Raw genomic sequence first — 24,225 nt, forward strand, 5'->3', positions numbered from 1 at the left:
CTTGTTGCCACCTCTGAAAGGGAGAGGAGCACCTGTATTGATGGTGACAACCCAAGGATTGCTCTTTTAGGCTTACTCCATCACTGCTATTGAAGCAAAAGTAAAGCACATTGTTTCATTAAAGGTTATAATAATATCCATGGTCATAGTCTTTAAACCCCACATACTCAATACATTGGCATCTACCAAAAATATCTAAGTATTACTCCTTAACTCTACCCTTTACTTGTCAAAGTGCTTCCTTCTTGGAAAATGTGCCTATAAGGAAAGATTTGAAATCACTTTATTAAAGTCAATGTAGGAGATTAAGATGTTTATTCTGAGTATTTGCTAAAAATGGTCTGTTGTCTAGGTTCATGCCTCCCCAGCCTCCAACTTTTTAATTAAATTTTTTTTCAAACATGCAGAAAAGTTCAAAACATTACAATGAATTGTACTCATATTCCGACCACTGAGATTTAGTAGTTGTTAACATTTTGCCGTATTGCTTTATCTATATACATCTTTATTTTTAAAGCTTAAATCTGTATCTAGAACAACATATTTTGTGTGACCATTTGAAAGTGAGTTGCAGACATCATTTTTACACTCTTGACGTATTCTGAATTTTCAAATTGTGTTTTATGTGGTCAAGACATTTCCTAAGTGTTTTTAGCGCAAGTGTGCTTGTGGCTTAGAAGGAAATTTTAACAATTGGTATGGGTGAGGTTGGAAAGGAGGAAGACTAGACAGCAGGGCTACAAAGTGAATCACAAGGATATCTGTACTTTATTGACTTAATGCAGGGAAGTATTTCCCTGGTTCCTAAAATATTATCAATTTAACTAAATTCCACTAAATCAGTTTAAAAGCATCTGAGCCATAATGTTGACCCCTGGATAGTACTAGAAAGCTTCAAGTAGGGTGACCAATTTTTTCCAGGTTTTCCTGGGACTTTCCTTGTTTTACCATTGAACACCCTTGGAGAGCCCTTGTCCTGAGCAAAATGTTACCATACTTCATTCTCCGACTCAACCTTCCCAGGGAAAAGACTTGACAGTTGTTTCTTCATTCACTAAATAAACTCTTACGAAACAGCTGGTAGATGTGGGCTCTGAGCTGGCAGTGTGCTGTTGACTATGACATGGCCTTAGCTCTCCAAGGACTGCACACAGTCCTCTATATTTGCCCCAGGGAGTTAAAGACAAACGTCTGTGATTCAGAATTGAAATGTCTTTTCAGAGTCACATGGAGAAGAAAGAATGAGAGCATAATCTGGGTACCTAAACATAACATCCAATTGTGGGGGAATTTCGTTTTCTTTACCTTGTATCCCCAACTATGGATCCTTAACATATTAAGATTATGGAGGAAGAGACACTGTGGCCACCATCTCTTGTGTCTCTTGAGAGCCCTCATGCTATTCTGTTGCTCAGTGCCTTTTGAAATAAAACCTGATGTCTTTTCTTTTCAAGATTCTACTTATTTATTTGACAGAGTGAGAGAAACCAACAGGCAGAGCCACAGAGGGAGAGGGAGAAGCAGGGAGCCCGATGTGGGGCCTGATCCCAGGACCTGAGGATCATGACCTGAGCTGAAGGCAGACACTTAACTGATTGAGCCCTCCAGGTGACCACTGATGCCTTTTCACAGCCCAGGAGTCTGTTTGCCAGAGAAAGCTGATGATAGATTCCTGGCAGGTGGTGCTTAGGGTTTAGAATCAACGTTTCTGTCCCTGACCGCAGTGACAATATCACAGCTGCTCCATCCTGGGTTTTACCGCCTGGTAGCTTTGAGCTTCTTCATGAAACGGTACCACTTTGGAGGCAGAGAACTGTTTGTGGCCACCACGTCTGTGTTCTAAAATACTGAGCAATGTCTGACCACTGGCTAGACTCCTGAAGGCCAGCCGTGGGGCTTCTTCATGCCTGTTTCTGACCCCAGCTCAGCATCTGGCTGAGAGAGGTCTCACTGTAGTTGTTTAGCTAACAGATTCGGGTGAGAAAGTGAAAAGAAAAAAAGAAAGAATTCAGATCATCTTACTAAGTGTACAGCACGATCTGAAAACCACAAGACACAAACATTTTAGTGACAGTATGGAATGGTTGGCGGCTGGAGAGATTGTAGAGAATACATCGTGATTCCTGTTGGATTTGTCTTCTGCTCTGGCTGCACTAAGTTTCTGTCCAAGTTACTTTAAGATGCAAAGATTATGGGGCGCCTGGGTGGCTCATGGCTCAGTAGGTTAGGAGTCTGCCTTCAGCGCAGGTCATGATCTTAGGGTCCTGGGATCAAGCCCCATGTCAGGCTCCCTGCTTAGCGGGGTGTCTTCTTGTCCCTCTCCCTCTGCTTTCTCCCACCCACTCCTACTCATGCTCTCTTTCTCTCAAATAAATAAAATACTTAAAAAAAAAAAAGATGCAAGATTACTGTTCTCTTGTTTAACCGGAAAACGAGCACGCACACACAAACTCCTAGGCAGAAAGGTAGGGTGTAAAGCTGCATATTTTTACCTTCCCGGGGCTACTGTGCATCCTACTTTTTTGGGGGAGGGACTTATTTTTGCCCTTGAAAGGTCTGTTCTCAGCTTCAGTTCTCAAAGGCAATACCTCTGTGGAATCCTGTTACCATCCCCCACATTCCCTGAAGCCAACTTCTTTTGTTAGGAAAGCTCCAGAGCTGTCCATAAACTCTCACCTGGGGTCAAGGAAGTTCCCTCCAGGAGTCTGTTCCAGGCTTTGTGCGCCTCTCAGCGGCCTGTGAGAAGGCCCTCCTAGTATTTCCATTTAACAGGTGCAGAAACTGAGTCTCAAGGAGCTTAAGTGGTTTGCTGAAGATCACGCAGCCGGCAAGTGATAGAATCGAGGTGTTTCAATTCCCCAACTCATTTCATTGAGTTTCTCCCACTTTCCGCATGGTGACTGATAAAGTATGTTTTTCAAAGAAGTAAAACCATGACTTTCTCATGAGTATAAAATAAGCACGTGTCAGAGGTTTTCTGTAACTCCCCAATTAATGAGGGAACCGGTAAGATACTAAAACCAGTTTAAAGAGCACTCAGTGAAGAAGGGGTTTAGACCCAGTGTGGGTGAGGTTGCTGGGTTAGATACAAAACGGGTTAATGTCCAACAGGGCAATAAACTACAACCTTTGGGGTTATCTGTTCTACTAAACATAAATTATTTACGTCTCCACTAGATAAAAATCTGCAAATTAACCTCTGCCCTGAAAGATTTATGAAATGGCTCATTCAATGGGAAGTCAAGGCTGGCATGGCACTGCACAAGCACCCTGTAATCTTTTCTAGTTCCAAGCCTCAGATAACTTCAGAGGGTTTTCGAGACATGACTTTTGGTTGGAATTGACAGACACATAAGGAGAAAGCTAATGTTTTCTTCCTTAAAGGAAGAAAGTACAGGGACTTATGGCATTCTCTTTATGTGCCTCCAGTTTCCTTTCTGATACCATTGGTGAGAAATTATTATTGTTGACAAGGAATACACATGCCAGTTCAAAACCTTCAGGAAATCTGCCATCAGCTTTCTTGGGTAAGGATGAAGCTGTGAAAATCTTTCACGTTTGGTGAGAAAAATGCCTTTTGAAACACTGTGTGATTATTACTCCAAAAGGCTTATGTTCTCATAGTAACTCATTGAATTTTCTACTTAATGAAATTTTAAGGACAAAAACTGGTACTGTTCTTTGTTACACAAATAGTATTTACCTGAAGAGTTTTTTTCTGCAATAGTGGGAAGAGAGAACGGAGTCGGACTCACTGTTGCTAATTAGGTAACTTATCTAACCTTAGTTTCATTATCTATAAACTGGTAATAATACCAAACTAAATGCATTCTTCAGTTTAAAAGCATCATTAAGTGTCTCCTAATCTCTGTGCCATAAGTAGCGAAATGTCTAACCAAAATAGAGCTGGACCAATATCATGCTATTTTTTTTTATCATGTTATTTTCTGATAAGATCTCTTGGGGGATGTAACCTGCTTTGGCCAACTAGCCACGACTGATGAAGTTCCCTCCATTTTAACTGCCCCCTAAAATGAGACATTAAATTATGGAAAACTGATACGGTGTGTGTGTGTGTGTGTGTGTGTGTGTGTGTGTTGACCTGTTAGAGGACAACCCCAAATGTTATGGTGGTGCTGCTCTAGAGAAAGTTCATCAGTTTTATATCTAACTACTCTTTCTCATTTCTGCAGTCATTTTTCCACTATTACACCCCCATGTGTCAAGTGCTCTTCTTGTCACCTCTTTTATTTGTCAATTTTCCCCTTAAAAATTTAAGTAAAACTTAGCCTTATGTTATTTTTTTAAAAAATATTTATTTATTTATTCATGAGAAATGCACAGAGAGTGAGGCAGAGGCACAGGCAGAGGGAGAAGCAGGCTCCTCACAGGGAGCCCGATGTGGGACTCGATCCCGGGTCCTGAGCCGAAGGCAGATGCTCAACTGCTGAGCCATCCAGGGATCCCTGCCTTATGTTTTCGATTTGTAAGAGAAGTAGGTTTTTGTCAGTTAGTGTATGAAAGTTTGAACAAACTAAACAGAAATGAAGAGAAACAATAACCTAACTCAATTCCAGAATTTTTGTAGAATAGTATAGGTTTTTACTGAATATTCTCAGAGATGGAATATTGGGGATTATCATGCCAAACTGACAAAATGTTCCCTGTCAATTCCTCTGTGTCTCCCAAATCCCTGCCTAGATTCCCTGTCTCTCTCTCAATTCACTGTTTCCCAGGCCCCACCAGTCCGCAGGCTCTCCTGACCCCTCTTCCCTCCAGTGGCAGACACATCCCACGGTGATCCCCAGTGAGTTACACATGTGTATGATCTCCTCCCTGGGTGAGTCGGGGAGGAGCCTGTGACTTGTTTCTAGCCAATAGGATATGGCAAAGTTGATGGGAGGTTATTCCCTTAATTAGGTTCTGTTCTATGACAAAGGTGATGGAAGGTCATTCCCATGATTATGCTTCATTATCTAAGACTCTTTTGTAGCAGATTGGAGGGATAGACTTTCCCACCCATCTCTAAGAAGCAAGCTGCTCTCAAGTGAACTGTCTACAGAGAGGGCCACATGGCGGGAAACTGCAGAATGTTCTGGGAGCTAAGGGCCTCAATCCTATAACCATAAGGAAGTAAATTATGCCAACACCCATGTGAGCTTAGAAGAGGACCCCGAAGTTCTAGGAAGGAACAGAACCTGGCTGGCCCCTAGATGTAGCCTGTGAGACCCTAAGCCAGCTTAGCCGGTCTGGAAGCCTCATCCACTGGGACAGTGAGATAATAAATGGGTGTGGTTTCAAACTCCTTGGTTTGGATTAATTTGTTACCCAGCAAACCCCTCTAGCCCTCTTGGCATCTTTCAGATACAATCCTCTTGCCTTCTTGGCTTCTTTCATTTGTATTGCATACACCACCATTTCCCATCAAAACTTAAGGCTCTTCCTTAGGATCCACACTTCTGAGAAACCAGGGAATGTGTGTGCGTGTGTGTGTGTGCATACATAATAAATGGGCTGTAGGTCTCATTTATTCATCTCACTATATTAATTCACTCATTGCCTTGGTAAAAATCTATTGACTAACAACCACCCAGATGCCAGTCGGCTGCTCTCCAATGTATGTATGCATTTCTGCTTCCACAAGCAAATGGCAGAGGAGTCAATGTGGTTTTCCCCCATATTTGATCGTATCAGTTGCAAATGTTATTGTAAATCATATAGTTAAATCTTACATAAACTGAAAGTGTGAAAAGAAATTTTTTTTCTCTGAGAACCATGAGAGAATCTATAAAGAAACTGCTGTTATACTAAGTAGAACAGAGGAAAATAATAGAAATCTAGAAGGACACTGCTCTGAGATTACTTCATGAGTATCTTTAAATTGGAGGGTTTTCTTTTGGGGGGGAGCACAGAATACTTTGGTTGTTTATGTAAGGAAGAAGCTGTATAACTCACTCTGCAGATTTCTCTAAAAAAAATGGCCTTGTCCTTATAATATGTTTGATGAATGAAAATGAATATTTGAAATGTGTGTGCAGTCTCTTATAATGCTCTCTCACTTTAATTGACTTTCTTAATTAATTGATTGTGTTAGATAAAAAGATTCCCCCTGAATTTTAATTTTAACGATTTTTCCTCTGTCACAATAAGACTGCATAAATTTCTATTCTGTTTTCAAGAAAAGGAATGTGTATTGCTCACAGGCTGGAAGTATTTTAGGAAAAGCTCTAAGACCTTGTCATAAAGCTAACTCTTGAATTCTGTTTGTCTTAGAGCAGCAGCAAGAATAGTTGAAGGGTTAAATGATAGGTTTGACAACAAAATAGGAAAGTCATCTCCAGGTAGCTCTTGACATGTTTTCAAATGAATAGCATAATAGGGTTGGAAGAGACTGTCATTGCCGACCTTGACAAAGAATTACTGGTGAGTGTGAATTAATTTATAAAAGGTAAATAACAAAGGACTCCCGGGAAGGATTTCTTTCCTCCCTCACTCTTTCCTTCTCTCCCTCTTTTCCCTCCCCCTTCCTTCTTTCCTTCTTTTATTTTTTCCTTCCTTCCTTCCTTCCTTCCTTCCTTCCTTCCTTCCTTCCTTCCTCCCTCCCTCCCTTCCTCCCTCCCTTCTTTCCTTCCTTCCTTCCTTCTTTCCTTCCTTCCTTCCTTCCTTCCTTCCTTCCTTCCTTCCTTCCTTCCTTCCTTCCTTCCTTCTTTCTCCTTAAATCTATAAAACCCACATCTGTCTTAAGGCATAATGAAATCCTGATGGCCAGTACAAACACATAAAATGATCCTATCCCTGGAACTAAAAATCCGGATAACTGGCTTACCAGTGGGGACACACAGTTTGGAACTAGAACATTAACCTCACTTTTACTGTGGATTTATATAAAGAAGGGCTTGTGGCTGTGGCTAAAAGCATTAAGAATCTGAATTTGGACACTGCCTGAAGGAGTGCCTGTAATATTTCTATTCTACCCATGGGCAGGCCTTTGGAGAAGATAGATATGTCTCCTAGCCAAAGGAATATTCAAAATCCTGCTCCACAATCTGCAGATAAGAGGCACTTAGAAAATGGGTGGCTCAGTAGGTGAAGTGTCTGCCTTCGGCTCAGGTCACAATCTCAGGGTCCTGGGATCAAGGCTCACATCAGGCTCCCTGCTCTGAGGGGAGCCTGCTTCTCTCTCTCCCTCTTCCTGCTACTCACCCTGCTTGTGCTCTCTATCTCTCTCTGTCAAATAAAATCTTAAAAAAGAAAAGAAAAAATTCCATTAAAATAAAAGAAAAAGGAAAGTGGGAAAAGAGCTTTGTAGTTGATTTGCTTCTTTAGCAAGACTTGAGAAAGTGGCTTCCCAGACAAGAGGGCCTCTTCTTTGGGCTCCGAGCTCTTGATACGTGTCCCTTCTCGCTTTGCTTCCCCCAACCATGCACCTCCTCTGCAAGGCCCAGGGGACATGCCCACCCAGAATCTGCATCTCCCCATCTAGGCCATGCTCTTGGCAAATGTGTCTTCAGAATTTCTTGTGCAAATTCCCAGAATCTGCTTCTAGAGGCTATGCAAGGCTTTCCCCTGGGCCTCTCAAGGATGCCTGTGCTTCCCTACCCCTGAAGGGTGGCTGTGTATAGGGTGGTATGAAAAGAGCTCATCAGTGTGTGCTGGGATGTCTACATGTGTGAGTATGAAACTTCCCGAGTATGGTCCTGAGTCAGCTATGGGGAGAGAAGGTGGCAGCCACAGGCCAGGGGCTGCTCACCACATTTTGATGTAGAACTCTGAGGAATCCGTGGTTTCTGAATTCAAATTTTGGACATCCAGGTCCTCAGGAAGGTATATTTATCGTGGCATCAGAATAGGGCATACATACTTTATTTAGAAGCTTGTTAGCTTAATATATAAGTTTTACATGTACTTTTATGTAACCAGTATATAGGTCTTCACTGTACTTTGTCCCAGCCCAGCTTAGAGCTGAGCTGCTGGTAAAAATACAAAACAGTATAACCCCAAATGGGGGCAAGCTGGCAGTATCTGTCAAAATTATAAATGTGTCTTCTTTGGCTCAGGAAGTCCATTTCTGGGAATTTATTCTACAGTATAGAACTCTGACCCACCATCTGTAGCCACAAGCTGAGAAAACCCACTTATTACCAACAGAAACCAGCGCAGGAAGCCAGCTTGCTATCTCCACTATCTCCAAGGCAGACTTGTAGAAAGTCAGGCCACTGTCTCTAGTACCTGGTCCAGGAAACCAAACAATAACCTCTATAACAATTAGCCCCAAATGGGAAGGCCTTGATTAATCGCTGACAGTTTCCTTAATTTTTGTCCCCAATTCCAATTTAGGATCAACCTGAGAAAACTATGTATGCACCCCCAGCCAATCACATGGGATGCTATCCTTCTAGTTGGCCTGCCTACAGCTTCCCATGCCAATAGCCTCACCTACCTCGCCCTTTTCCCCACTGGAGAGCTTTCCCATTCCTCTGCCTGCCTGTACTCTTTGCCAACACAAGTGATGGTGGCTGGCTTCCTTGCTATAGCTATCTCTAGATAAGTACCCTTTGCCTATTTTCATATGTGTGGTCTTTGTTTATTTCCATGAGATATGCCACAGCTCTTCTGATCTTAATTCTCACATCTAATCCAAAGGCAACATTTTCATGCTAAAAATAATTACTTAAAATATTTGTGTCTTTATTATTTACTTAATATATTAAATGTTATTTACAGTTTTCTGAGGCAGGGTGAAAGGATTGCAAGTATTGAATGTTGAGGACTAGGGAGTATATATATGTGGATTTTAATTATTATAAATTAGTTCCTTTTTTTAAAAGATTGTTTAAGAGAGAGAGAGAGAGAGAGAGAGAGAGAGGCAGAGACACAGGCAGAGGGAGAAGCAAGGCTCCATGCAGGGAGCATGATGTGGGACTCGATCCTGAGTCTCCAGGATCACGCCCTGGGTTGAAGGTGGCGCTAAACTGCTGAGCCACCCGGGCTGCCCCCTAGTTCTTTTTTTTTTTTTTTTTTTTTTTTTAAGATTTTATGTATTTGAGAGGGAGAGAGAATAAGCAGAGAGAGGGGCAGAGGGAGAGAGAGAAGCAGACTCCTCACTGAGCAGGGAGCCCAACGCAGGGCTCGATCCCAAGACCCTGAGATCATGACCTGAGCCAAAGGCAGGTACTTAACTATCTGAGCAACCTTATGAAACTTTTTTCATATGTGTTTTCTTCTAGCATAAACTTGATGAATATCTCAGTCCACTAGTGTGAATTTTCAGGGCTAACTATAGAAATTCTGGAAGGAGGGTAGTACTCGAAGAAGTGACATTGGCTGGTAGATCAATAACCTCCCCGGTTTAAGTAAGGTCTTAATTTATCAGCTAAAGTGTTTGAGTGCACTTGCAGTTTTCAGCTTTACCAGAGGATGGTGCCAATACTTCTCTGGTAGGTTTGGCCAACCTGCTTTGGTATCCTCTCGAGCGGCATTTTAGAAAAACGAAAAGATTGGTTATTTATGCTCTTGGCCAAATTAAGGATTTTTGTTATTAATTCAACTTTTCATGTAGTTAAAAGTGAGTATACCCGTATAACATCTTTCTGAACCACTTATGCCAAAGAAATTAGGCAGCCTGAAATGAATGGAGAGCAACTTATTTCCTATAAATGTACTCACACTTTATATTTAATTTATACAACTTCCCCAAACCAGTTTTTCCAAGCGAGATCTTTTGAAATTTCCATTTGCGTGCCATCTGCTGCATTGTAGGCCAGTCATTTAATATTAAAAGTTGTTCAGAATCTGTACTCTTTAATATACACGTACCAGCTCATCAGGATGCTTCCTCTAGTTGGGCTGTTTGCACCTAAGCTGGGAGGCAAAATGGAAGCCACTTGTCGGTCTTCTAGGTCTTCAGGATGGAGCTGAGCCAAGGGCACGGCCATTCCTTTGTTTCCCCTTCTTTGACTGCACTTGTTTATTCGATGGTGTCTTCTGAACAAGAGTGGTTGTAACTTTTCCTCCCTGTGTCCAGGAGGCTCAAGGGCTGTCTGAACATAGCAGACTTTTTTGCTCAGAAACTGGGATTCTCTTTTGGAAGATGACCCCAAGCTCATTGATACTCTATAATCTACTCAAAAGCACCATAATCAATTCACAAAGACTGTTTGAGATAAACTGAATCCACACCTACTGAGTCCATACTTGGCGCAAAGAGCCCAACTAGAGGAAGCACCCCGATGAGCTGGTACGTGCATTAAAGAGTGTAATTCCTGGGACACCAGGGTGGCTCAGTCAGTTAAGTGTCTGCTTTTGGCTCAGGTCAGGATCTCAAGGTCCTGGGATTGAGCCCCATGCCAGGCTTCCTGCTCAGAGGGGTGTCTGCTGCTCCCTGGTCCTTTTTGCCTCTTCCCTGACTTGTGTGCTCTCTCTCTCTCAAATAAATAAATAAAATCTTAAAAGGAAGAGTTTACCTTCTGGACAACTTTTAATAGGAGGTCTTAAAATACCATGAAGTGGCAATAGGAAATTTATAAAGTAATAATAAAATAAGGATGTCCCTTATCTGAAATTCCTGGGGCCAGATGTGCTTTGGAATTCAGAATGTTTTGAATTTATAAAGCTAATATGCTGTATATACCATGTGTTATGCAATGCCCCAGAAGGGTCTAAAGCAACTCCTCATAATCAAAACATTAATATTTCTTTAGAGAAACAGGAAAATTCACATTAAGTGGGATGAATAAAGAGAAACTGGCCTCTTGTCAGGGTACAGGTCAGGTTTTGCCTCCAAGTGAATTAGGAAACAAACGTCTTGGTCGTAGGAGTTTTTGGATTTGGGGAATGCGGATAAGGTATTATGGAGCTGTAATGGAGCGCTTTACGTGTGCTATTTCATCTAATTCTCACAGATGGCCTATGTTAAATATCAGGATATAAGCAAGAATAGGGGAAATGTGAGTGTCAGAGTGGTTAAGTAACTTTCCTAAGGTCACACCGCAGAGCCAACATTCAAACCCAGGCCTGATTCCCAAGGGCAAAATATTACACGGCTCCCTATGTTTAATAAAAATACTAAACATTCTCAAACAAGAACAATGCTTTAACTTCCTTGCCAACTTTTGGCTTTTCACCCATATTCAGCACCATTTTCTATTTTCCTGGTGGCCCATGAGAGAGAATAAGATGGCATAGTGAACTCTTCCACCGTAATGCGTGGAGGTAAAGCCTCCGTCTGGCATCTGCACAGAGCAGCCTCGCCTGCCTCTGGAGGCAGGAGGGCCGCAGGGCTGAAGAGCAAACCATCGGTGCCCCAGACGTCAGATTTCCCGGTGGTTAGAGATTCCTGTTGTGTACTGGGTCTGTGCAGCCGATCAGCCCTGACGTCATCTGCGATAGTATCCAACATCCAATTGTTGTCTGTGGCCTCCTTTTGCAGATTTTGCACCAGCCTGGCCTCCCGTAAAGGGACTCTGCTTCTTTGAATCGGTATATCAGAAGTCAGTTGGCTTAATAAAGTTGTCAGCAGGGAGGAACTCTTGGCTTTTTCTCTGTACGTGTTCTCATGATGGGAATGAATTAAGATAATCATATTTAAAAATTGTGCTTTCAAAGTAATTCATGAGCCATGCTCCTTTTCTTTTTTTTGCATTGTAATTATCCCCTTTCTCTCTTCCTTTATGTCTTTCCCTCTTCCAAATTATAATCCTATTTATACTCTAAAGTTTAGAGGCTTACAGTCTTTTTCCCCCCCCTGATGTTTCTTTGTTGTAATGAAACCAATAGCTTAGCAATTGCATGGACACAAAACTCTTTTTATATTCTTGTATATTCTTTTTATATCCTTATATTCTTGTAAAAGTATTACAAGCCACAATAAACTGTGGAGTACTTTAATGGATTCTTCCGGTGACCTTTTATAGACTTTCAAGATCTGTAAGAAAAGTGATTCATTTATATAGATGTACATGTCATGTTCAAGATACTTAAAAAAAAAAAAAAAAAAAGACCTTGAGGAGTGCCTGGGTGGCTCAGCTGGTTAAGTGTCTGCCTTCGGCTCAGGTAATGATCCCAGGGTCCTGGGATTGAGCCCTGTGTCGGGCTCCCTGCTCAGTGGGGCGTCTGCTTCTCCCTCTCCTCTGCCTCTCCCCCCACTTGTGCACACATGCTCTCTCTCTCAAATAAATAAAATCTTCAAAAAATAACCCCACAAAAAAACAAAAAAAAAAAAACCTCCTTGACTTATTTTTGTAAAGGAAGATAGCAGATGCAGGCAGTCCTGCATTTGCACACCTTGCTTCCCATCTGTCCATAAAATTTATATACAATAAAGTGTGCAAACCTGAAGTATTTCATTTTGCTAAGCTCATGCATCTGTGTCATATAAACCTTTATCAGGACAGAACTATTCCTCCTGAAAGTTCTTTGATGTTCTTCCTCAGTGCTCTCACTCTAGGCAAACACTTCTCTGATTTTTTTTCATCATAGACTAGTTTTGTCTGCCCTAGAATTTCTTACGTACACACATACATACAAATGATACATGCATGCTCTTCATGTAAGGCTTCTTTTATTCAGCCTAATAATCGTAAGACTCATTCTTCCTGTGTGTGTCAGTAGTTTCTTTTATATCGATGAGTGCTATTTCGTGTGTTTATTTCATTTTCCTATTGGTGGACATCTGGACAGTTTCCAGATTTTAGCAACTATGAATAAAGCTGCTACAAATATCTCATACAAGTCTTTTTGTGGACATATACTGGGAAATAATTAGGCATAAACTTGCTGGGTCATAGGGTGGACTTGTAATTAGTTTTATAAGAAATCTTTTTTTTTCTTTTAAAAAATTTTTTTATTTTAATTCCAGGATAGTTAACATATAGTGTTATATTAGTTGCCGGTGTACAATATAGTGATTTAACAATTGTCCACATCACTCAGCGCTCATGATGATAACTGTACTCTTACTCCCTTTTGCCTATTTCACCCATTTCCCACTCGCCTGTCCTCTGGTGACCATCTGTTCGTTTGTTCTCTGTAGTTAAGAGTCTGTTTTCTGAGTTGTCTTTCTTTTTAATTTTGTTCATTTTTTTTGTCTCTTAGAGTCCACATATGAGTGAAATCATTTGTTGTCTTTCTCTGATTGATTTTAATTACTTAGCGCTAGACTCTCTAGATTCATCCATGTTGTTGCAAATGGCAAGATTTTTTTTTTATGGCTGAGTAATAGTCCATTGTGTATAAAACACACACACACACACACACACACAGAAGACATATATCTCACATCTTCTTTATCCATTCATCTAGGGATCGGCATTTGGGCTGCTTCCATAATTTGGCTATCGTAAATAATGTATAATAAACACAGGGGTGCATAAATCTTTTTAAATTAGTGTTTTATAAAAAAGTTTTTTCAAAAGTGCTTCCTTATGAGAGTTTCAGTTGCTCCACTCCACATCTTTGCTAACACTTGCCTCTGTCAAATCTTTTCATTTCTTAACTATCCTGGTGGATGTGAGGTCGATGTTTTATTGTGGTTTTAATGCGCATTTCCCTGATGACTAAGGATGTTGAGCACTTTTTCACATACTTGGCTCTTCCTATGCCTTCCTTTGTGAAGCATATTTTCAAATCTTTGGCTCACCAAAAAAATGGATTGTCTTTTTATTATTATAGTTGAATCATAGGAGCTCTTTAAATATTCTGGAGTCATCTGTCAGATACACATTTTGTGAATATTTTCTCCTGTCTGTCGTGCCTTTGGAAGAGCAAGAGTTTTAAACTTTGCGTAATTTAACAGAATAATGTTAATTCTGTCTAAAGTTTGTCAGGGTTTTTTTCTTTTTCCTCTTTCTTTCTTTCTTTCTTTCTTTCTTTCTTTCTTTCTTTCTTCTTTCTTTCTTTTTTTTAACTATTTCTGTGTCTTGGCTAGCAAAGCCTTACCGATCCTGAAACTGTGAAAATATTTTTAAAAAATATTTTCTTGTAGAAGCTTTTTAGTTTTAGCTTTTACATTAAAGTCTATGATCCGTTTCAAATTATTATTATTATTTTTTTCAAATTAATTTTTATATATGGTACGCTATTGACGTGGAAGGTCATTAAAAAATATCATGTTCCAGTATGATTTACTAAAGACTTTCTTTTTGCTTGCATTTCTTTGGCAACTTTGTAAAAAAATCAAATGGCCATATATATTAGGGTTTGTTTTCAGTTTCCATATTCTGTTTTCCATTGAATTATTTGTCTATCTGGATGTCAGTAATACATTATATTGATTATTGTAGTTTTATAGTAAGTTTTAAGTCAGAGAGTGAAACACTTTTCATTGTTTGCTTTTTTCTTTTCAAAATTGCTTTGGCTAACCTAAGTTCTTTGTATCTCTCTGTAAATTTTAGAAAGAGCTTCAGGTTTTATCCAAAAAATCTCTGGGATTATGTTGCATCTATAGGTCAATTTTAGTAGAATTGGCAAGTTAATAAAATTGACTTTTCTTATTTATTTATTTATTTATTTTTGAGAGAGAGAGAGAGAGAGAGAGAGAGAGAGAGAGAGAGCAAGCAAGGGTAGGGAGGGGCAGAGGAAGAGAGAGAGGATTTCTAGCAGACTTCCTTCTGAGCATCGAGCCTGCCATGGGGCTCGACCCCACAACCTTGAGATAATGACTGGAACTGAAATCAAGAGACCAACACTTAACCGACTGAGCCACCCAGGCTCCCCAATAATAATCGAGTTTTCCAATTTATGAGTAAGGTATATATCTCCACTTATTTAGATCTCTTAAAATATTTTTCAGCAAGATATTATTTTTTGGATAGAGGTCTCATGTATCTTTTGCTAGGCCAGTACCACCTACCATTGGATGTCTTTTATGTGAGAAATAATTTTCTCTCTTTTTAAAAACACTGTTATTTTGTTACTCATAAGCAGCTGAACCTAATCCCAGAGATTCTTATGCCCTCCAGAAGACTATGAGTTTGTCTGTATCTTCTCATTGGTGACAACAGCAGGTGAGCTGGGTCTTGAAGAATGAACAAGAGTGTTTCAATCAGAGAAGGATGTGCAGGCTGAGGAGACAGCCTGTGGAGCTGTGAGAGGGCTAGGCCTATGTTTTGGTTCATTGTTGCGGCATAATTGTACCCTCAAAAATGCAGAGGCTTGGAACAAGAAGTGTATGATATCCCATGATCCAGGAGGTTGGCTGGGCTTCACATGGTTTTGGCTGGGATTGCCCATTGGGCTGCGTCCGGCCGGTGGATGGCTGGGCTGGAAGTCCCAAGAAAGTCTGTCTCACACCTCTGAGGTGTGGCCTCTCTTTTCCACATGGTGTCTCATCCCCCAGGGCCTCTCTCGTGGTACCACAGCCTCAACTTCCCTTCAGGGTAGCTCTATGACCCAAGAGGCAGCCCTGCCTCCTTGTGCTAAGCCTGGTGTGGAAGTCTCCCCTGCACCTCCTTCTCTGTGCCAGGCCAGCTTCAAGGAGTGGGAACAGGCGCCATGTCTCTTCGTGGAAGGAGCAGCATGCACATGCAGGGAGGGCAACCATGGCTGGCAGTCATCTTTGGAGACTTACCCATTGCCCATATTTTTAATGACAAATTTCCTGTAGTTGGGATGTAGGATAAGGGAAGAAACAGGAAAGGAGGGAACCTGCAGAGGCGTGGGCTGTGTTAGTAGATGAGTTCCGGTTTTATTGTTTAGACAAAGCAGACACCGGCATGTGTGGTGGCCGAACTACACCCTGGTTTTTGAGACCATGAGAGCAAGTGTTGACTGACTGATTACTCAGCCATGTTGTATAAACATCATCTTACCTAATAAGGGCGGTGTCACCTAGTGGTTAGCAGTATGGAACCCGGAGCCAGAGGGCTTGCCTTCAAATTCTTGATTAATCATTTATTAGCTGGGTAAACTCCAGCAAGTTACTTAGTTGCTCTCTGCCTCTGTTTCCTTACCTATAAAAGCAGATAATCATGGTAGACCTGCATCACACAGCTGTGTAAATGTTAAGTGCAATTATTTACGTCATTTAGCCCCCCCCACCCCAGCATCAGCTTATTGTTAATGCTCACCATAGTGCTGGGAAGCAGGCATTATTGCTCCCATTTTAAAGAAAAAGTGACTGAGGCACCAAGGGCTTCAATAGCATTCAAGCCCAGATGAGCACCTCCAAAGCCTGTTGCTTCATGAAGTCCACAATCATTGTGTTTTGATGTGTCCCTCAGCTCCAGAAGGCAGTAGCACAGAATTTTGTTCTTTCCACAAGCATCGTATGAGCCTGAGGTCTCCACTTATTATGCCTCAAAAAACGCTCTGCTTCCCCAGCAGCCTCACTCATCGTCCATGCTCTGGCTGACATTTGCAGAACTACAACGTAGAGGTCACTGTAAAAATATTAACACCTGGGTTTTCTTTCCCTGAGCCTGTGCAAAGTGTGCATCTCTGAGGACAGAGTCCTCTGGTAAGACTGGAAGTCTCTGGGGTCTGAGGCTGTCTTAAGCCTGGTGGGCCGCAGAAGCCCTGGGTGACCCCCGCCCGCTCCCCACTGGTATTTCTGCTGCAGCTTATTGACCGAGGCTCTGTGAACCTGTGAGTTACGTTTGTAGCACTTGGGGGGCTGAAAGGGGTTCCTGTAAATGCTCCCTGTAGTTAATTATAAACAAAGCAGCCAGCCAGGAGCCCAAAGCCCAAAGAAATCCTTAGCAAGCCTCATTGTGTGCTCTTTAGTTCTCCTCTGCGTTTCTATCCATCCAAGAGCTTCAGAAGTATAATCCTTCTTAGCGACAGATTCGTGATGATGAAGCCATTATGTTTTGATACTGTGCTTTTAAGAAGTGACCCAGAAATAACCTTTAAAAGCAACCTCTCCCTACCCGCCTTACCCCAACCAAAGGACCAGATTAAAAGAGACCTAGCTCGTATGAATATTTATGCTAGAACCTCGGCCAGATCAGATTAGAGGAGTTCATCCTGCCGGGCAAACACGGATTCTGTACTCAGATTTAATGAGAAACTGACATGTTAATAGCATATTGATGCATCCATTCATCAGGAAATCCATAAAGCACAGCGAATGTGCCCTGGGCCTCAGGGCCCCAGAGAGGTGCTGTTTTTGTCATTTTAAGTTTGACCAGGAAAACTGTTGTTGCAATGAGAAGGATTCCAAAGACATTCGGCCTCCTCGAAAAGCTGAGGAGTGGGAATTCGAGTCTAGAAACATCCAGGAAATTGCTCCCTTGCATGCCAGTGAGTATGTTGGACAGACACTAATTCCTCAAAATGGGATCTCACCCAAGAGGGTTTCATAGAGCACGGTACCTATAGGATGTTAATAGCTATTGCACAGGGAAAAGCCTTTAGGTCATAAATGTGGGGCAAATGATGAGCTGAACAGACTTCTTCACAGTCCGCCCTGTGACTTTTCAGCAAGGAGAGAAATTATGCTGTGTTTCCCCCTTTTTTGGACTGTGGGCTTCTTCCTTTGCAAAGCATCACACCCAAAAGTGTACAACCTTTTGTGTCATGAATGCCTTTGGCAAGCTGGGGAAGCTTGGGGAATCCTTTTTCAAATAACATTTTTAAATGCCAGAAATAAAACACACAGGATTACAAAGGAAACCAAATATCACACTACTAAAAATACTTTGAAATATCAAAAATGGGTGTATGGTAATACATGTGCCTCTTTTATTTTTTGTGCTTCCTTTTATAATGGGTCTGATAACTATAGTTGTTTCAAAATATTTATGGCCATAAATGATATCTTAAAATATCGTGATATATTAAAATGGTCAATCCTCATTATTCAGGGTTCTGTTTGTGAATTTGCCTACTTGCTAAAATGTATTTTTAATGCCCCCAAATAAATACTCATGGCACTTTTGCAATCATTTGAATAGTATATTTCAGTCACCTGACCTGTATGTTCCCAGCTGAGGTTGAATAAGGCAGTGCTCTGTCTTCTGGTTTTAGCTTTCACACTGAAAGTAAGTGTCCTTTTCAAGACATATTGATTGTCATGTTTTGGGAAGTTTTATGTTTTTTGTTGGTGATTTCACTGTTTAAAATGCAAGTGTAGTGCTGAAGTGTCATCTAGGGTTCTTAAGTGCAAGAAGGCTGTGACGTACCTTATAGAGAAAATAGATGTGTAGATAATCTTCCTTCAGATTTGAGTTAAACTGCTGTTGGCTATGAGTTCAAGGCTAATTAATCAACTATCAATTAAATAAGGTGTTTTTAAACAAAATCCATACATGAAACAAGGTTATGTATTGATTGGTTGACCATAATGTTATGACCAGAGGCTCACAGGAACATAACCCTGTATTTCCCCTAGGAGCAATGGTTCAATATTTGCTAATTTAGTGCTTAAGATGACTTAATGGAACATAACTCCTATGAATAATGAGACTTACTGTAAATGTAATGTGATATGTAAATATTTGTGACAAAAATACAGCTGTTTTGTTGCCTACATTCACAATAAAAGGAAATGCTGTTTTAGAGGGTCTTGAATACAACTTTTCCCCATTTAAGTTCATAGGCACTCTAAATTCTGGGGAGTAAGGTCCTCATGGACTTGAGTTAGGAATCTCTTTTCTAGTGGGGTTAACTGGTGAGAAGGTGGGGTGGGGCAACAGTGCAGGTTCCTGGGGCTTAGGTCCCGCTATGCTATATATCGATTTGAGTCACAAATAAAGATTTTTTTAGTTGGTCTACTTTGGCTGGGGGCCCTGGAGATTTTTTTAACCAAGGCCTGAGACCAAAAGGCTCCATCTCAAATGAAAAATGCTCAGGAGTGGTAATAGGGGGAATAAGAGTTTTTGATAATTGTTCAAGCAGGAAAAGAGAAGCTCTCTTTCGATAGCAAAGGGCTAGATAGGTCTTTCATCTGAAAATAGGAGAAACAAATGACAATGAACTGGTGGGTGTTCTGATGAAGATTACAGGGGAGCCCAAGTCTCCCCACCAAGGGTCTCTGGGAGGAGGGCATCTTCTCATTAATTGGTTTTCTTTCTTACCCTCTCACTCACAAGTGTGATCTGATGGGACTAATTTAATGTGTCAAAAAAAAGAAGCTCTTTTTTTTTTTTGGTTTGTTTTTAAGTAACAAGCAATAATGAAGTGTGTCTTGGAAAGCAACACTGATGTTTCATTCATTCATTCATTCACTCTTTGACTCAGTACTACTTACTGAGCACATTTTGTGGACCAGGAATTGTTGTAAGGCTGTGGATACAGGAGGGAACATGACTGGCCAGGTTCTCTCTCTTGGAGCCTCTGTTCTGGTGTATCTCACCAGGAGGCCACTGCAGAAATGGGGGGAAGGGGATGGAGAGGGATGTGAGCCCCCCATGGGAAAGTCCTTCACATGCCTCTCAGAGGATAGCACTCACATGCTATGATTCTGAGAAACTGGAGTCTAAAGGTGGTATCTCAAGAGTCACTGGTGCAGAAATACAAGATAAAAGCTGTTCCCTGAAGCTATCTTATAAATTCTGGACTCTCGGAAGTTACGAGAAGTACACAAAGCACCTCATAGGGACAGAACATCCCTAAGCCAGAAAGAAAAATGTGGTTGAATCTTAAAGAAGGGACATGTCTGTTGGTGTGGAGTATAAAGATGGAGGCAGAATTGGACTCTCCTCATCCATGGGCTCCTGACCCCCTTAGGTGAGGGCCTGGCTTGGACTCCAGCTCTTGAGAAGACAATGGTGGTATTTAGTACTTTGTATAGTATTGGTGTTTTATTAAAAAAGTGATATGGGGGCAGCCCAGGTGGCTCAACGGTTTAGTGCTGCCTTCAACCCAGGGCCTGATCCTGGAGACCCAGGATCGAGTCCCACGTTGGGCTCCCTGCATGGAGCCTGCTTCTCCCTCTGCCTGTGTCTCTGTCTCTCTCTCTTTGTGTCTCTCATGAATAAATAAATAAAATCTTTTTAAAAAAAGTGAATGGGATGGTACTCCCATCCTCTCCCATCCATCAATTTTGTGAGGCCATGTCCCAGAAGCAAGGTCAGGGTTCAGGGTGAAGGCTCACCTGCCTTCTCATCTGCATCTGTTCAAGTGGAGGATGGGAAATACGGTGCCGATGAAACTATTCTCCAAGGTGGGGGCTTTGGTCCTGAAGAGAATTTAAACAGGAAAAAGTGGCAGGGACAGAGATGACTTCTGGGGGTGGGTAGAGAGGAGGTGGTTGGTCTCAGGACAAGTCAGTCTGGGAACCTCTTCCCCATACTTTCTGAATCTCCCTATACACCCCGCACTTTCCAAACAACTCTAGTCCTCCAGGGCCTTCTGGAAAATGACTAGACCTAAAATGAATTCTCTATCCCCTCAACAACAGCAAAAGCAGTACAAGATTGTCAACTTCACAAGTAGTCTGGGAAATTGAAATTAGAATAGCAATCAAGTAATTTGAAAGCATCTTAAACAGAAGGAAGATTAAATAGAATTCTTTCTAAAGGAATACAAGATTTTAGTGCAGTGTTCTCTGGGTATATCTTGAGACTAAATGATTAAGATTTCAGATTAAAAAAAAAACAGTAAAACAACACTACGACAAGTATTGGTATTTGGGTGTTTCAAAATAATATGAGATGTTGGAACGCCAAGACCAGTAACATACTTACTAAGACCCTGTTAGTAGTCACATCCCTCAGGAGGATACAGGTGTTCGAGGTTTCCATAATCCCATACCTCTACACCTCATTGTCTCCAGTTCGTTCTCCTCATTTGTATTTCCTGCTGGAAACAAGCAGCTTCTTGATGGCATGTTGGTCCCCTGTTGATCCACCTCCCTGGGACATGTACTGGTCATGCTGAACCAAGGGTTCTGTCCAGATGACGGAAATTAATGAGTTGACACCATTTTAAGTGTTTGGCCCTTAAAACCGAACTCATAGACAATCTGGCAAATTAATCTTGTGAGCTGAGGTGGTTTGACCATAAGTCTAAGAAAAAAGATTAAGTTTAGGGTCCCTTCCAAAGCCTTGGAAGGGGCCCAAGCAATGCGTTCACATGGTTACATGCTTTGCAAAATTTGCAAAAGTAGGATATATATTTTTTTTTTTTTGCAAAAGTAGGATATTTTAAACACAACTGCTTCTTCTGTGTATACTTTCTTTTATATGGGGTGGCGGTAGGGAACTTTGGGGCAGTCAAAGTGGAGATCCATTTAGGATGGGTTTACATTGAAATATTTATGTGGTTTGCAGTCAGCCCAGTGCACAGCTGGGTTACTGCTATCTATCCTGGTATAGGAGGGGCTTCCAGGCATGTTCCTACTGTCCACCAGCATTGCTACAAGGGTGCAGAGCCAATAGGCCGATCACAGTATGAAAGTATCTTACAGGGTAGCCCCGGGAGCTCAGTGGTTTAGCGCCGCTTTCACCCGGGGTGTGATCCTGGAGACCCGGGATCGAGTCCCACGTCAGGCTCCCTGGGTGGAGCCTGCTTCTCTCTCTGCCTCTCTCTGCCTCTCTCTCTCTCTGTCTCTCATGAATAAATAAAATAAAATCTTAAAAAAAAAAAAGTATCCTACAGCTCCTGGCATGGGAAGTGGTGGATCATGGAGAAGAAACAAGGTGTAAAAGGCACAAAGCAGAAGCTGGTCCATGACAATGGATGGTGTACAGTGAGTGGGAGATTTTGTTTGCACTGGTGCCCAGTCAAAGCAGAGGTATCTCCACATTGAGAATATACTCAATAACAAAGCATACACAGTTATGCACACATCATCATTTTAATTTTTTGTCTTTACTGAGACAAAGATTTAGGTGCAGGTGGTTTATTTGGGAAGCATCCCAGAAAGCAGGAATGAGGGAGCAAGGAGAGGGACACAGGGTAGAATGAAGCATCATCTAAGGCATTGTTGCCATGAACAAAGGGGCTGACTCTGCCCTGAGAAACACACTGAATGCCTCCCCAAAGGGACCATGAAAGGAAGAGGCTGGTGCATTTATTCACTGGCTCCTGGGACCCCTGGGGTGGAACTGCCCCACACCTCTGGGCTGTGTCAAGCAAGCTCCTGAGGGCAGAATGGAGGAGGATGTGCCCATGTGAAGTGGGATGCTGGCAGCATGACATGGGTCTGGGCGTACATCCCTGAATCCATGGCTGCGCCAGTGATGGGCTAGGGAGATGACACACCAATGAGAATGGCGTACAACAGAATTTGCCAGAATTCCTGGGCGTATTTGCACACAAAACATTAACGATACTCCAAATAGGGAGTGTGTCTCTAATAGCTCTCACTCAAAAAAAATTTGATAGAGGTCTTCCCAATTTGACAATTCTAAAAGTTTACATGACTTTACCAACTTTACGCAGTTGAAAGAAATTCTTCCAAATTATCAATAAAAAGAGACACGTTTTGCTTTTCTGTCCTTTCTGTACACAATGATATCACCAAATCATTGTTATAGGAAAGGATGATGAGATTATGAAGCCAAAGGATGTAAGAAAACCTTTTAAAGAAAATGGTCATTTTTTTTTCTCAATCATCTGGATTTGGTGGGGTTTATGCTATTTGGCAACTTTTAAAAATTCGTAATTTGCTGCGATTTCTTTTCTCCTTCTAAATAAACATTCAGGTTTGTCCGTAATTCTGTATTTATAGTTTTGTGTTTTCTTGTGAGCATCCTTGGCAGCCGGCCAGCAGCCTCCCCAGGGGCAGCCCTGGTTGCTGGCCCTCTTAAAGCAACAGCAGCAGAGTGCTGTTGAACTCTAACTGTTCATCAGTCCTGGTGAACCAAGGCCCTGGGACCTTTAATTTGTTTTTAGAACAATTAGCTATTGCAGGGCACAGAAACTCTCTTGCTTGGAATGGCATCCAAAACACTTTAATGGAAGGTGATCTGAGGGACAAATGGAGGGAACTGCTCCCCGAAACACACAGAATCACGTTGTCATTCAGACAGACTCCAAGAGGAGAGAAAAGCACTTTGTTCTTGCCTCCCTGAGCTTTCCAGGAGTGCATATCCTGGAGGCACTCAGTGGCCTCCTTGATCTCCAAACACTTGTTCAATCTGAGGGTTGAATGGATTCTCCTTCCCCAGAACCTGGGGCCACTGGAGTTGCACCTTCTTCCAGAAGCGATCTGCCAACAGCAGCAAAGCCACCTGCAAGAGAGAACCCAAAGGAAGAGTAAAAGGGAAATTATAACAAAGTAAAGAATTTAGCAGCAGGATTTACTGTATTCTTTGTGTGGTGGGAAGACTCTAGCATGGTCCCTCATGACCATCCTAGACCATGTGTCTTTGTATAATCCTCTTCCCTTGATGTGGGTGGGACCTATAACTTGGTTCTAATCAATGGAATATGGGGAAGGTGCAAGGATGTTACTTCAGTGATTATGTAACATGGATGACTGCTTTGCTGGCCGTCTTGCTTTGGGAGACTCTCCTTGCGGGATTGATGAAGGACAAAGGGACAATGGGAAGCCTGTATGGCAAGGGGCTGACATCCAACAAGAAGCTGGATCCTTAGTCCTAGAACCACAAGGAGATGCTTTCTACCAACAACCTAAGTGAATTTGAAAGCAGTTCTTCCCCAGTTGAGTCTCTGGATGAGGATGTGACCCGGATAACATACCTGGATTTTCACCTTGTGAGACCCCAAGCAGAGGACCCAGTTAAACTGTGCCAGCACTCTGACCCACAGAAACTGTGAATTCTGTGTTGTTTAGAGCTGCTAACTCTGAGGTGATTTTTTGATTTAATAAGATAGCAAATGCACATTTTCATTTATCTGCAGATAGCTAATATCTCCTACAGGCCTACGGCTTGGGTTTTGGAGATGAACAGAATGAGTCTTTCCCTCAAGGAACTCCTAGTCTAGGGAGGGAACCAGACATGCAAAATGACACCACCAAACCCACAGAGGGGTCTGTGGGAGACTGGAAGTGGAAGAGGTTCCAACTCTGCTGGATGGGTGGAAGCGACAGGTCTCCCCTAAAGAGAGTGATGGCTGAGCTGGATATTCAAGGGCGAATTCACTCAGATGGATGATGTGCGAAACAGTGCACCTGGCAAAGGACAGCTTGTGCAAAAGCACAGAGGTGTGGAAGAGGACGCATGGTGGGAGACCAAGGGTGCCTGGGAGATGAGGCTGCAGAGTCACCGGGTCTAAGGGCACCGTGAGCACGAGGAGTGTGGCTCGGGTGCCAGGATGAGCAGTCATTGGCTTCATGAGCAACAGGCCTGTCTCTGGCTTTCCCAGCTGGACGCCTAG

At 42.0% G+C, this 24,225-nt stretch overlaps 1 protein-coding gene across 2 annotated transcripts in view; it reads right to left on the minus strand.

The window, feature by feature from the left end:
* Nucleotides 1-21,743: 21,743 nt before the first annotated feature.
* AOAH (acyloxyacyl hydrolase) overlaps nt 21,744-24,225 on the minus strand; it is a 164,483-nt gene continuing 162,001 nt past the window's right edge. For both annotated transcript variants that reach the window (XM_041727348.1, XM_041727347.1), the window contains one exon: nt 21,744-23,114. In XM_041727348.1, coding sequence (XP_041583282.1) covers nt 22,986-23,114 — 129 coding nt within the window. In that variant the 3' untranslated portion in view covers nt 21,744-22,985. The remainder of the gene's footprint in view (nt 23,115-24,225) is intronic.

This window comes from Vulpes lagopus, chromosome 13, assembly GCF_018345385.1.
Source record: "Vulpes lagopus strain Blue_001 chromosome 13, ASM1834538v1, whole genome shotgun sequence".
In the NCBI taxonomy this organism is placed as follows: domain Eukaryota; kingdom Metazoa; phylum Chordata; class Mammalia; order Carnivora; family Canidae; genus Vulpes; species Vulpes lagopus.